This window comes from Salmo salar, chromosome ssa11 (assembly GCF_905237065.1).
Source record: "Salmo salar chromosome ssa11, Ssal_v3.1, whole genome shotgun sequence".
NCBI classification, from domain to species: Eukaryota; Metazoa; Chordata; class Actinopteri; order Salmoniformes; family Salmonidae; genus Salmo; species Salmo salar.
The window spans coordinates 80,522,951-80,536,239 of record NC_059452.1 but is presented as its reverse complement, the minus strand read 5'-3'; the positions used below and the strand labels follow the sequence as shown (position 1 = coordinate 80,536,239).

At 45.5% G+C, this 13,289-nt stretch overlaps 1 protein-coding gene across 1 annotated transcript in view; it reads left to right on the top strand.

Moving 5' to 3' along the window:
• ass1 (argininosuccinate synthase 1) overlaps window positions 1-9,693 on the top strand; it is a 33,909-nt gene extending 24,216 nt beyond the window's left edge. The window contains exons 12-15 of the mRNA NM_001141064.1: window positions 2,408-2,539; window positions 3,678-3,834; window positions 9,273-9,338; window positions 9,480-9,693. Coding sequence (NP_001134536.1) covers window positions 2,408-2,539; window positions 3,678-3,834; window positions 9,273-9,338; window positions 9,480-9,528 — 404 coding nt within the window. The 3' untranslated portion in view covers window positions 9,529-9,693. The remainder of the gene's footprint in view (window positions 1-2,407; window positions 2,540-3,677; window positions 3,835-9,272; window positions 9,339-9,479) is intronic.
• Window positions 9,694-13,289: the final 3,596 nt, after the last annotated feature.

The following is a 13,289-nucleotide window of genomic DNA, read 5'->3' as shown; positions in this document are numbered from 1 at the left end:
AGAGGAAATGTTTTTCTCTTGTTCACCTGTAAACTGAGGGTCTGATGTGACCCACATTCACTTTCACATGCAGAAAGCCTTCACATTTCTCTTTTTTCAGCCTCCCACACACAGACACACGCTGTTGTTCACAGATACACACACACACTCCATCTCAGCAGTCAGCCACTCCTCCGCATGACTTCTAATTCCCCTCTCTCCGTCAACAGAGCTTCTCAGAAACCTCCTTATTTCTGCATGCTTAAGGGCCGTGAGGGGCCAAGATGTTTGTGGCACCGTGTCCCATGTCAGACAGCACGTCACTGACTCCCTCAGTGGCCCCGGCCTCCTGCCACACTGCATTTCTACTCCTCACAATAACCTGACCAGCAAATTGACTCGCCAACACACTCCGCCTCTGGCGTAGTGGCAGGTAGAAATTGAAAAATGGGAAGCCCACTTTTCTCCCTCTTGGCTGCACAAAAGATCAAAGCTCATCTTTTCTACAGAAATGGGAAAGGAGGAGTGTGAGGTTTGACGGCAGTGAATAACTAGTAAAGATTGTGTGTTGACGGCAGGGGGAGAAGGGGGGTTTGCACAAAAGATGCCAGGGAGGATTGACTAGTTGACAGACTGAATGTGTCATTTATTTGTATGTCTTGGGGGGGGGTTGGGGTCAAGAAGGCGGGGCATGGAAATGGTTGTCAAGAATGTTGTCAGTTCTCGACAAAACATTCACTGGTGTATGTAAGTGGTGTACACCTGTCAACCCTTGTCTGAGCTCTGAACTCTCCACTGTGACGAACCATGTTGTGCTGAGGATCTGTAGAAAACGTTATGGTGATGATTAACTGGTTTGATTGATATATTATTGAAAGAAATTTGATTTGTTTTTGGGGGGGGAAAATTATCTTGCTGTTTTTCAGACATTTTAGAATATCAGACAAATGTTTTCTTTTTCGTATTTCAGGAATTTAGGCCTAGTTGAATTCAAGAACTACAATTCTGAAGTGTGTGTGTGTGTGTTTTGATTCTTGATCAGAGGAACATCAGGAAGCAGGCTTAATGTGTGTGTTTGTGCCTGCATTCGTGGGCTGTACGCCCAAAGGGGTGCCCAGGCTCAGCCCAGGTGGGGTTAATGCTTAGTCTTAACCCCTCTACCCCCTCTAGCAGAATTGGCCTACATACAGAGAAACTGTTTAAAAGATTAATACCTGGAAATCACTGGTGTTTTTGTCTGCCTAAGCTTAACTAAGCCACAGTTGGTTTAGCTAAGGTAAGAGAGCCTTTTTATTGTTCATTTGTCTTTCTAATCTCTCTTTGGGGTGCTTAAGGTAAATTGGGTTAAAGGGCAGTTTCAACTGTTTTATCAGATAGTGACAGTTGAAATGCCCCTGTTTTGCCCTCTGTTGCCTTGTTTTAGTGGCTCAAATGGCCACTTTTTGAGGTTTAGATGATTAGCAGTTTTGCTAAATCCTGTTTTGGGCAGCCAGTGCTTTGTAAGTGCTTCTCAATTTTCAGATTATGTTTTGGTCCCCCCCCTCACCTTCAGGTAGGCTCCATCTAAGAAAAGAATTGTATCGGTGCCCCTTCTCCTAACAGTGAATTGAAGTCCCAACACAAGGCGTCCATCCGCAGAGTTTAAATCCCAAAAACTGAATGGAAAGGATGGGAATATCCTGTTAATGCGGCCCACACGCAACCATATTCAATTAAACACAGCTGTCCCAGTGGTTTAGCGTATTAGAATGGCATTATTTGAATAGAGAAACGCGATCTCTCCTCTGGTCTCTTTCGGCCTTCTCTTTTCTTTTCGACCTCCTCATAAGACAGACAGCTGAGTGACAGCTTCATTTCTCCTGTCATCCCCCCTCTGTCTTCTCCCTCCGTTCCCCTCAACAGTGCAGTGGGGGTAAATTGCAGGGTCGGGAGAGCCTGGGGCCTAGCTCAGGGCTGGCGGGGGCCTCCTACCCTGTCATTTGCCCACGACAGGCTCATTCTGACTGGGTTGATATACTGTGGTGCTGGCCTGTCCGTCAGCCACAATAGTGGAGGAGGAGGAGGGTGAAGATGGCTGGCGCCTAATAGAGCTGTCTGAGTTGAGCTGGTCCTGGAAGGAAGTACAATGAGGTTGTCATGGACACAGGACTACCAGGGACCTCTTCTGATCAATTTAAATTATTTTGGTCACATACACATATTTAGCAGATGTTATTGTGGCTGTAGCTAAATGGTTGTGTTCCTAGCTCCAACCGTGCAGTAAAATCTAACAATTCACAACCATTCACACATCTAAAAGTAAGAATGGAATATTTTGTTTGGGGGTGGGCAACTTCAGACTATTTTGAAATGCAACTCTACCTATGTGCTTAATTTGTCTCTCCACCTTTCGTTCCGCACCTAGTTGTGTGTTTCTGTGCTCCCCCAGGTATCTACGAGACCCCAGGAGGCACCATCCTGTACCACGCTCACCTGGACATAGAAACCTTCACCTTGGACCGAGAGGTCAGGAGGATCAAACAGGGCCTGGGGGTCAAGTTCGCCGAGATGCTCTACAATGGTACGTTTGGTGTATAACGCAAAAAAAAACAAAAAAACATTTAAAGCAATGCTCATACAGCATTCAGAAATGGTGCATTCACTCCATGAGGTCATGGTTATGTTCTCTCCTAGAACACACACAAAACGGTTAGCCAAAAACTATTCAGCCTCCTGATAATATATTTGATTTATATCATTTTCACTTGCTTTCAAAGCACTTTACATAGATGATAAAATTATGCGAAATACTTTGGGTGATAAATTGTGCATGGCACACGGCAGCCATTTTGTGCCAAAACACATCACACAGTGGCAATCACGGTGATTGACAGGTGAGGAGTGACTATGTTACTTCTGCCTCTCATAGAGGTAATGTGTGACTGAATGACTGGGGCCTAGGCCTCCTGTCCGCCTGGCTCAGGTGTCCTAATCCCCTCGGCCGGCCTTCCTTCATCCCTATAATAGGATCACAGCCGTTAGAGACTGATTACTGAGCCACTGCAATTTAAACCCTCATGAGAGGAGGGAGCTGGCCAGGCAGGCAGAGAGACCAGGGAGAGAGAGCGAGACACCAAGGTACAGGCGCTAGCTAGCTCCTTCTAGGAGGGGGGCAGAGATTAAACTCATTATGGTCTTAAAGCGTGAAATACCACTGTCTCTGCCTGGCCCACTGCATGGGCTAAAGCCACAGGGGATTCCCTGAACAGAACACAGTATGCAGAGAGAGAGAGAAAGAGGACAGCTGTGGCTTGATCCATCCACTCAGCCCTGGCCTGACTGTGATACTCACACCAGTGCAGATTCAGTGGAAAGGGACGGGGTGAGAGGATTGTTCTTGGGATTGGGAGGTGGAAGGGCATGGAAGAGGGAGAGAGCCACCCCATGGAGATGGGCGTCATTTCTCTCTATCCCCCCCAGTCCAGCTGTCCCTCAGACCGACAGAGCAGGTCACCTGGGTGAGTCAGGAGAGGGGGGAAGGGTCTGAGCCTCACCTGGAGCGATGGGACGAGCGCTCTCATGGGGAGTGGGATGGGAGGAGGATGTGGTGGGAAGGGGGAGGGGGTGGTCATATTGAATTGAACCACGCTTCTAATGGAGGCTGAAGGGTGATGTCCATAATAGTGGTATGTATACATCCATTTCCTTGTTGTCCCCAGGTTTCTGGTATAGTCCGGAGTGTGAGTTTGTGCGCCACTGCATTGACAAGTCCCAGGAGAGCGTGGATGGCAAAGTGCAGCTGTCTGTCTTCAAAGGCCAGGTCTACATCCTGGGCCGTGAGTCGCCCAAATCCCTCTACAACGAGGAACTGGTAAGGTAAGGACCTATAGTCACATGCACACAGTGCTAATCTCTGGGTACAGTATAATCAGTTAACTGCATATATGCAGTATCCCCGTTGTTTGCTCAGGTCACTTCATTCTCCACTGACCCCACACCAACAATAAATGGACACTGGCTCCAAAGACATCAGAGTGCGGAGCAGGGGTGTCAAGCTCAATTCCTGGAGGGCTTTCTCCCCATTGGCCTCTTCGCTGTGGAACAGTGAGTCCATTCAGACACCTAACCCCCAATGCCCCCTGGGCTGGCTCAGTGCTGACCAAAGCAAAGCCTCCATATGCCCCCTTCCATCTACCCTCCACCGCTAATGGCATTTCCAGCCAAAGGAGAGGGGAGCGCTGCTTTTAGGGCCAAAGCACAGGTTTCATGCTAGTTAAGCAGGGGGAGCTGTGCAGCTGAGAGCTCAACCTCGCTCTCTTTCACACACACTCCTGTCGGCGACTGAGTGTTGGGTTGCACTGGAGGAGAAGTTCTTAGGGGCACTATTCTGAGGTAACAGATGTGCTGAGTGTCCTGTGAAGGATCCCATTGTGGTGCAAAGTCCACTTATACCACCTGAAGAACAGCCCCACACACACACACACACACACACCGTTTCACCCTCCAAACCCATGCTTAACTGTAAGACCCTGGTGGACAGCTAGCTGCGTCTCCTCAGTAAACAGTGTCATTAACACAGTGGTATAGCATCACACACACGCTGCATTGATCTGGGACAAATGTCAAAAGGTTTCCTGCTTGGTGTTTGGCAGTCAATTAGACCACATGGTTTTTCCTATGTATTCACCTTCTGGAAACCTGCTCCCACAGCCATTCAGCACGTCATAGACGGCACTCATAAGAGGGTAAGTGGGGAGCCTTGTTTTGAGAGTTGATGGTGGTCTTGCCTTTCTTTCTCTCCACGGAGTCTTTTTCCCTGGCGTTCTTTGATTTCCTCCAGCGCGGTGTGTCTGAAGAATGAGTGCAGGTCTTAGATTAGCAGCTGGGGCTCCGTGGAGGAAGAGCGGAGGGTGTCTGCGCTGCAGGTAAAAACGACTGTAATTAGGCCCTATTCCCACTACGAGATATGAAGGGACGGGGTGGCGAAAAGATCATTCTACTTTTCAATTCACATTATATCCCTGCCCAACCTTTTGTTGTGGCTGGCAATGCGACATTCTTGGTCCGCAGCTCAAATAGACCGTAAATGTCACAGTAGCCAGTAAACACAAAATATTCAGCAATAACCAGGTTTCTATCCAGCCATTTTATGCGAATAAAGTACATGCCGGATAAAAAAAATTCACAACAGGCCTGATGGAAACAGCTAATTTGTCGGTAAACTTTACAAATGTCGACAAAACAAAATACGCTTAACAAGGTGGGCTATTTTTGTTGGGGAAATTAATTATGCGAGAAATGGTGGTGGAAATGCTTTAAAACGCAAATATTTATATTATAACCATCATATCAAAGTAAACTTGGAGTCATGCGATGACTCGTTGTGTGGTCCACGTATACAGTTTATGAAGCTACAGGTGAAATAAGTTATGATGAACTTCACAGGGTGGTGAATTCACGGTGATGAGCTTGATGCAACTTTCCAATAAATATTGAGGGACTTATTCTGGTGACATGATGATCGATGCTTGGCCACCATTTGACAAATAAACAATCTCGCTGTCCGTAATATTCTCATCATGTAGGCTATACCCGCACTGTATCTGGAGATGTTGGCTAGAGCGCAAGTACCGATACCAGAATGGGCACATTCACTATAAAACGCACATTTTGTTTGTGACAAGACCACCAGAAGAGTTGAAATGCGATGGAAACCCATTTAACTTGTACTTTTTCATTGGGTACATGGGAATTTAACCTCAAGGTATTTTTATGTGCACCTCGTCATCACGCACAGCCTTTTTTTTATCCACAACAAGACAAATTTGATGGAATCACGTTTCTGGTGGGGAAATGTGCATATTGTTTTTATGCTGATTTTAGAATATTCTCATGGAAATCTGTGGCCAATTGGATGGAAACCTAGCTTTTATTGAATAATACAACAGCCATATTACACTCCTGGATAGTACAACAGCCATATTACACTCCTGGATAATACAACAGCCATATTACACTCCTGGATAGTACAACAGCCATATTACACTCCTGGATAATACAACAGCCATATTACACTCCTGGATAGTACAACAGCCATATTACACTCCTGGATAGTACAACAGCCATATTACACTCCTGGATAATACAACAGCCATATTACACTCCTGGATAGTACAACAGCCATATTACACTCCTGGATAATACAACAGCCATATTACACTCCTGGATAATACAACAGCCATATTACACTCCTGGATAGTACAACAGCCATATTACACTCCTGGATAGTACAACAGCCATATTACACTCCTGGATAGTACAACAGCCATATTACACTCCTGGATAGTACAACAGCCATATTACACTCCTGGATAATACAACAGCCATATTACACTCCTGGATAATACAACAGCCATATTACACTCCTGGATAATACAACAGCCATATTACACTCCTGGATAATACAACAGCCATATTACACTCCTGGATAATACAACAGCCATATTACACTCCTGGATAATACAACAGCCATATTACACTCCTGGATAGTACAACAGCCATATTACACTCCTGGATAATACAACAGCAATATTACACTCCTGGATAATACAACAGCCATATTACACTCCTGGATAATACAACAGCCATATTACACTCCTGGATAATACAACAGCCATATTACACTCCTGGATAGTACAACAGCCATATTACACTCCTGGATAATACAACAGCAATATTACACTCCTGGATAATGGATAATACAACAGCCATATTACGCTCTTGGATAGTACAACAGCCATATTACACTCTTGGATAATACAACAGCCATATTACACTCTTGGATAGTACAACAGCCATATTACACTCTTGGATAGTACAACAATTCATAAGCATGTATGTGCATTGTGCAGACAATGAAAGGTTTATTTTCTTGTCAGTTTGCTACACTCATTACATTTTGATTTATAGCATGCCTTCATCAAGTAACGTTAGCCTATCAAAAAGGAACGATTAACCTTCTCATATGAATATAAAAGTACAGTAGGCCTACCTTAAAACAAACCAGGCTTCATTATTTTCAATATCATGTGAATCATTAAATGTGGTAAAAGCTAATTGCTACTGAAAACATGGGCATAGGTGAATTGACCTAGATGAGCTGTTTTGTATGGAAGCCCATACCTGCCACCAACAAAATGTAATGCAATAAAATGGCTGATTGGTCGACGTGTGCAATTAGTCTGTGCTTCAGTCTGATCAACTGTGGGCTACTGATGACAACCACAGCTGCAGGTAGCCTAGAGAATCCTACTGATGACAACCACAGCTGCAGGTAGCCTAGAGAATCCTACTGATGACAACCACAGCTGCAGGTAGCCTAGAGAATCCTGCTGATGACAACCACAGCTGCAGGTAGCCTAGAGAATCCTACTGATGACAACCACAGCTGCAGGTAGCCTAGAGAATCCTACTGATGACAACCACAGCTGCAGGTAGCCTAGAGAATCCTACTGATGACAACCACAGCTGCAGGTAGCCTAGAGAATCCTACTGATGACAACCACAGCTGCAGGTAGCCTAGAGAATCCTACTGATGACAACCACAGCTGCAGGTAGCCTAGAGAATCCTGCTGATGACAACCACAGCTGCAGGTAGCCTAGAGAATCCTACTGATGACAACCACAGCTGCAGGTAGCCTAGAGAATCCTACTGATGACAACCACAGCTGCAGGTAGCCTAGAGAATCCTACTGATGACAACCACAGCTGCAGGTAGCCTAGAGAATCCTACTGATGACAACCACAGCTGCAGGTAGCCTAGAGAATCCTACTGATGACAACCACAGCTGCAGGTAGCCTAGAGAATCCTACTGATGACAACCACAGCTGCAGGTAGCCTAGAGAATCCTACTGATGACAACCACAGCTGCAGGTAGCCTAGAGAATCCTACTGATGACAACCACAGCTGCAGGTAGCCTAGAGAATCCTACTGATGACAACCACAGCTGCAGGTAGCCTAGAGAATGTAACGGTGTGTTTTTATAGCCTAAAGTAGGCCCGTTTATTTGTGTTCTGAGAAAATGTGATCAAATGTGGTTTCTAGTCACACTTCGGTCGGCTACGCTAACTAGGCTTTTTTTAGTGGAATGAATCAACACAATAGTGATGACATGATGTTTGAGTGTCTTTTTAATTCCAGATGCGAAGGCCTACATGATGCAGCCCTGCATACAGCGAGCTCAGCCTAGTATGTTTTTGTAAATGATTTTAACGTTTTAATCCTCCCTAGCCCATATAAAACTGTTTTTTTACAGTTGATTTATTGCTATGTCATACGTCACAACTTGGGTCCAAAGTTGGTTAGGTTAGCCTACTACCAGGTCAGGGAAAACTCTGGGGCCCAGGAAAACCCCCCCCATCACCACCACTCTGGGACCTGTGGTGCCACCTCTGAAATCACCACACAATGTTACAAATGAAACAACACATCCTATGTGTATGATCAACTTTTGACATGTTTTTGGTAGTGGGATGGTCTTCCATGTTGTACATGCCTCAGTGCAGCCGGCAGCTACAATTTCCAAATGTAACGGGTTGTGACTGCAACTTCAGGGAAAAACGCAATATAACAAGTCTGAAATATAAGGAAAATGTCTAGACATTTCAGCTGTTTAAAAACCATTCCTCTGCTATTACCTTTTATACTATAGGAATGTTGGCTCAGGGAGACAATTGTTTCCACTGCCCTGCTTCAACTGTGTCGTGTACTACCTTCGGAGGGTAGCGAGGCTCTAACATAGAGGAACATACTCTTCCCCTCTCTCTATCCGACACACACACACCTTTACAAATACACACGCCGAGGAAGAGAAGGGAACGAGCCACAAGAGGCCTATATAATAGATGTTCACTGGCACAATTTTTACATCATGGGAGTTGATTACAAAAAGGATGTTACAGGAAAAAAAAACATCAGGTTATGAGGAAAATTCATTTCCTCTGCTTAGGAGTTTATACAAAACTGGATTGTCTACAAATGAGTTGGTGTTTGTGCTTTTTATCAACGTGTGGTTGTTGTTTTTTTCCCTCTGAAATCGCAAACATAAAGAGCAAATGCGTTCAGAGAAAAATCTATTGGCATTTTTTTGAATGATAATAATCCGTGTGGTTAATGTTATTCACTGTCCTACCTCTCCTGTGTGCTAGACGGGTGTTGGAATAACTTCAGTTTAGAATGTGACTGCAAAAGCCCTTCCCCAACCACATAGGCCTACACAATAACGTGACTTACACCCCTCTTCTTTTGTCCCAGTATGGACGTGCAGGGAGACTATGACCCATGTGATGCCTCTGGATTCATCAAGATCAACGCTGTCAGGTTTGTGTCCTTCATAAGCAAACTCAATTGTCCCAAAAAGTTGTATTTTCAAGAAGGCTTCTTGAGCGTCAACCATATTTTTTGACGTAATTTCTTTGGATTTAGATAAATGCGCTAACTAACTCTGTTCTCTCACTGCAGGCTTAGGGAGCACCACCGTTTGCAGGGGGACCATCGCTCCAAGCACTAGGGCTAGACGGTCAGTCTTGGATCATCTTTCTTTCCCCGGTGTCTTCAGCAGCTTCACACTTCCCAATGTTTACACCCTCTTGCCTTAGCGGAGTAGTTTTGCAGTTGAATATTTCATATTAGGTGTTTGTTACCGTATGTTGTAATAAAACGTCTTTGGATCGTTGAAGTGTATTGCTGTCACACTTAATGTTGTGCTTAAGAGGGTAAATTAAAATTCTTACATTGATTTAGTATATCTGATAGGTGTCCTTTTGGTACAGAACAGTCGTATCTGGGCACTGTTCCGTCAAGCGGTTAAGGGTATCAGGGAAGCTGTATCATGTAAACAGTATATGTAGATCAGTAGATGACGCTGTTGCCTAGTGGGAGGTTGGTTGGTTGCACTGGTGTGCTTGGGCCTTGTTGCTAGGCTAGCTGTCATCTACTGTAGTGGAAGTGATGAGGCTATTTCTGGTCTGTGACGGCGCAACTGGAGTGAAAGGACAGGCCAATTGGGGGTCGACTTATATCAGGCTCAGCACGGGTGCTCTGCTCTGTTCATCCCAACTGCAAATGGACAGACAGCCAGCAAGAGACGACCTTATGACACTTATATGTATTGCAGTTAAATGATACCTTCTCTTTGAGTCTCTCCATTGACATGGATGTGCGTGTCTCAATGCAGAATCAATGTTAAATGATTTTAAATTTAAACAAACCGTTTTTAAAGTTAGTGCCCTATAGTCTTATTATTTTTCATTCTTCCTCTTACACTATATGATCCAAACCCTCTCCAGATCTTGGGGTGTCCCACAGTGTTGAAGGGGCGATAGGCTGGATGAGGGGCCGCCCTGAGCCTGAGGTGGACCCAGGCAGGAGCCCTCCTGCTGGGCTTAATGGCCGGTGGGGGATCCCCAGGTCCTTTCAGTCCCACCAGAACCCCTCAACCCTGCTCAATTACACCGCAGGCGTCTCAGTCTGCCTGGTCAATTACCAGCTAGCCCTGGCATTTAGTAACGCGTGCATACATTCAGCAGGTCGCCTGTAATCACTGGCCTTTTGGGGGGGAAATTGCTTGTGCAGAAAATGAGGGATTCAGATTAGCCAGTGAAGCTGAAGGAGAAAGGAGGGGAAGATGACTGTCACTCTCAATCTGTGGTCTGTGGTGGGAGCTCAGTATAGCTCTGTGTAGGGGGAAGATAGTTATGACCTTTCACCTTTGTGTCTTACCCCAGGTCATTAGCCATATAAATGAAGCAGACTGACATGTGAACACTGCTAGGTGTGTGTGAGAGTGGTGGCTAGGTGTGTGTGTGGGTGTGTGAGAGAGAGTGATGGAGAGCTGTGGTCTGTGGCAGCAGTCAAGGTGCCGCAGTTCAGAGCATTAACCACTAGCCTGTCCAAGGATTGGATGACATCATGAGAACGGCCTGGGCAGTGTGTACCGTGTGTGTTGCCTGTGTCTCGTGTTTCAGTGCCAGCCAGCCTCCTGCTCCGCTCTGCCCGCCCGCCTGTGGCTTCACGGCATCCTGCGTCTCTGTCAGGTATGAAAGCGAGGACACCTGACCAAGGGAATTAATCATCCTTGACCCCGAGTCAATTACCCCTCATTACCCACTCTGTGTCAGCCTCTCCAAGGAGCAGCGCCACAATGGGACGACATGAAAGTCAACGGCGTCCCTGAATGGAGCCCTAATGGATGCTCTTCTGTCTGTCTCCGTAGGAGCAGACCTTCACTCTCTGTCACTCTCTCGCTGCACACAAAGGACACCATTGTTCCCAGGTTACTGTGGCCTCTTGAGACGGCTCCTCTAGTATTTTGTGACAGAGAGGGTGCACGGGTGCAGGTGATTTTTCTCTGCTGTAGTGAAAAATGTGAACGACATGGACTGTAATCCAATTTGTAACTGCAGTATCTCACGTTGTGAATTCAGTTCAAATTATACATATTTTTTCTTTCTCTCGGAATTCATCTGTACCTGCTCTAAAGTGTAGAACTGAACGAGAACCGCTATCTTTCAATCAAGTCATTCTCATAAAGTTTTCAGTAAACTGAAGTTAATGGCAAACAATGTAACAGTAAAGGAGGGAGAGCTGGGGGTCTATTAAGCACAGAAGATGAGTCTATTCTCTAACAGAACGTCTTGGGTCATTTAATCCTTGCCTACCTGTCTGGAGGAGTCCGGGGTCCCAGGTTCACTGACCTCTGCTCTAAACGGCAGCCAGCACAAAAGAAGCTGGAACAATAACAGTCCACAGGAGGTCAATTACCTGCAATTAGAATGCAAGGCAGGTCCCATCATTATGGTGAACCTGTAACCTAAGACGACAGCCCCATAAGCTTTCTCTATTTTGTCTGTAGTGCACTTCACCCTGGGACTGGGAGTGTAGACCCTGCGTCCACGGTTCCCAGCTAGACACCTGGGAGAGTGGCGGTAACGCATGAGCGCATTCCTTCCCTGTGTTCACTCCGTCTGCACTGAGGTAGTCTCTCCTGACAGATGGAAACATTAAGAGGCCAGGTCTTACATGAGCTTTGGTTCTGGGGACAGAGTAGATTGTCACTGAGGAAGGAACTGGATGGGTGAAGTAAAATTGCATCTACCTTATTGCCTTCAACTCTCCTGGGTTTACAGATCAGTACCAATGAAGATGTGTGGGGAGGCAGACACTTTTGACTGTCGAAATGCACCCAAATAATATGCATGTAATCCTCAATGTTATGAAACCAATGTGTGACATTATCTGCATAGCATGTAGAGCAAATTAGTCCATCAATACTTTAGAATATGAAACCAATTCCACCTGGTTGGGATGGAGTGTAATGCTGCCTGATCCAGCACCAGAGGGGTTAACAACGGTCCCCAGAGGTTTCCCCAGAAAGCTAATGGACCAGGAAAAGACAATGAGGTCATCCTCTCACTGCAGAGTGAGTCGGGGAGATTTACGACAGGCCGAGACACACCACAGATTGGTTCTGACTTACTATATACTGTTCTACTGTGTTAAGTGGAACCCCTGGGATTAATAGATGTAGGCATTAGGTGACTTAATCCCACTGTGATGAGATGTGAGGATGGTAGAAGGAGGTTTCACAGACCAAGGGATGTGACACCGAAGATGCCTTGCCCAGTCCACCACCGTGTTCGACATATGAGTTGCAGTATGTTTAATGTGAAGCAAGCATAGGCTGTGAAAGTGTATCAGAGAAACATAACAGCCTCTCATTTTGCAGTGCTTATTCTACAGTACTCGACTGTAGGACAACCTAGCTATCTAATATGCTTGGATCCTGTGTTCACGGCGGTTGGGACAGACTTATTTCTGGTGTCAAAGGACACTGGTATGTTACTTCCTCTCCCCAAAATCTATAAACGGATGGAGGACCATTATGGTCAAAGCCTTGTCTTTGTTTGGACACAGCCAGTGATGAAATATTGATGGAAAATTATAAATATTTTGCCTCCTGCTTAATGTTGCCCATCTGAGAGGGTTAATGAGTGTTTGGGATTCCCTGTCTCCTGTTACAGCTACTAGACTTATGGGGTCTGTCCCCCTGGGGCCAGGGCTAATCGATAGCCTTTTACAATGCCAGATTAATTTTTCTTGGTCTACGAGGTCTTTGTGGCCAGGCTGAATCTTGTTTACCAAAATACAACAGATTTAAATCTTGTAAAGTTTGGTGGATTTAGAATGTGGTCACTGCACAAAAATTCTATGTTGTATTTCATCATCTGTAAAATATCATCCAACACACTTTTTAGCTTTTCACATTCACAA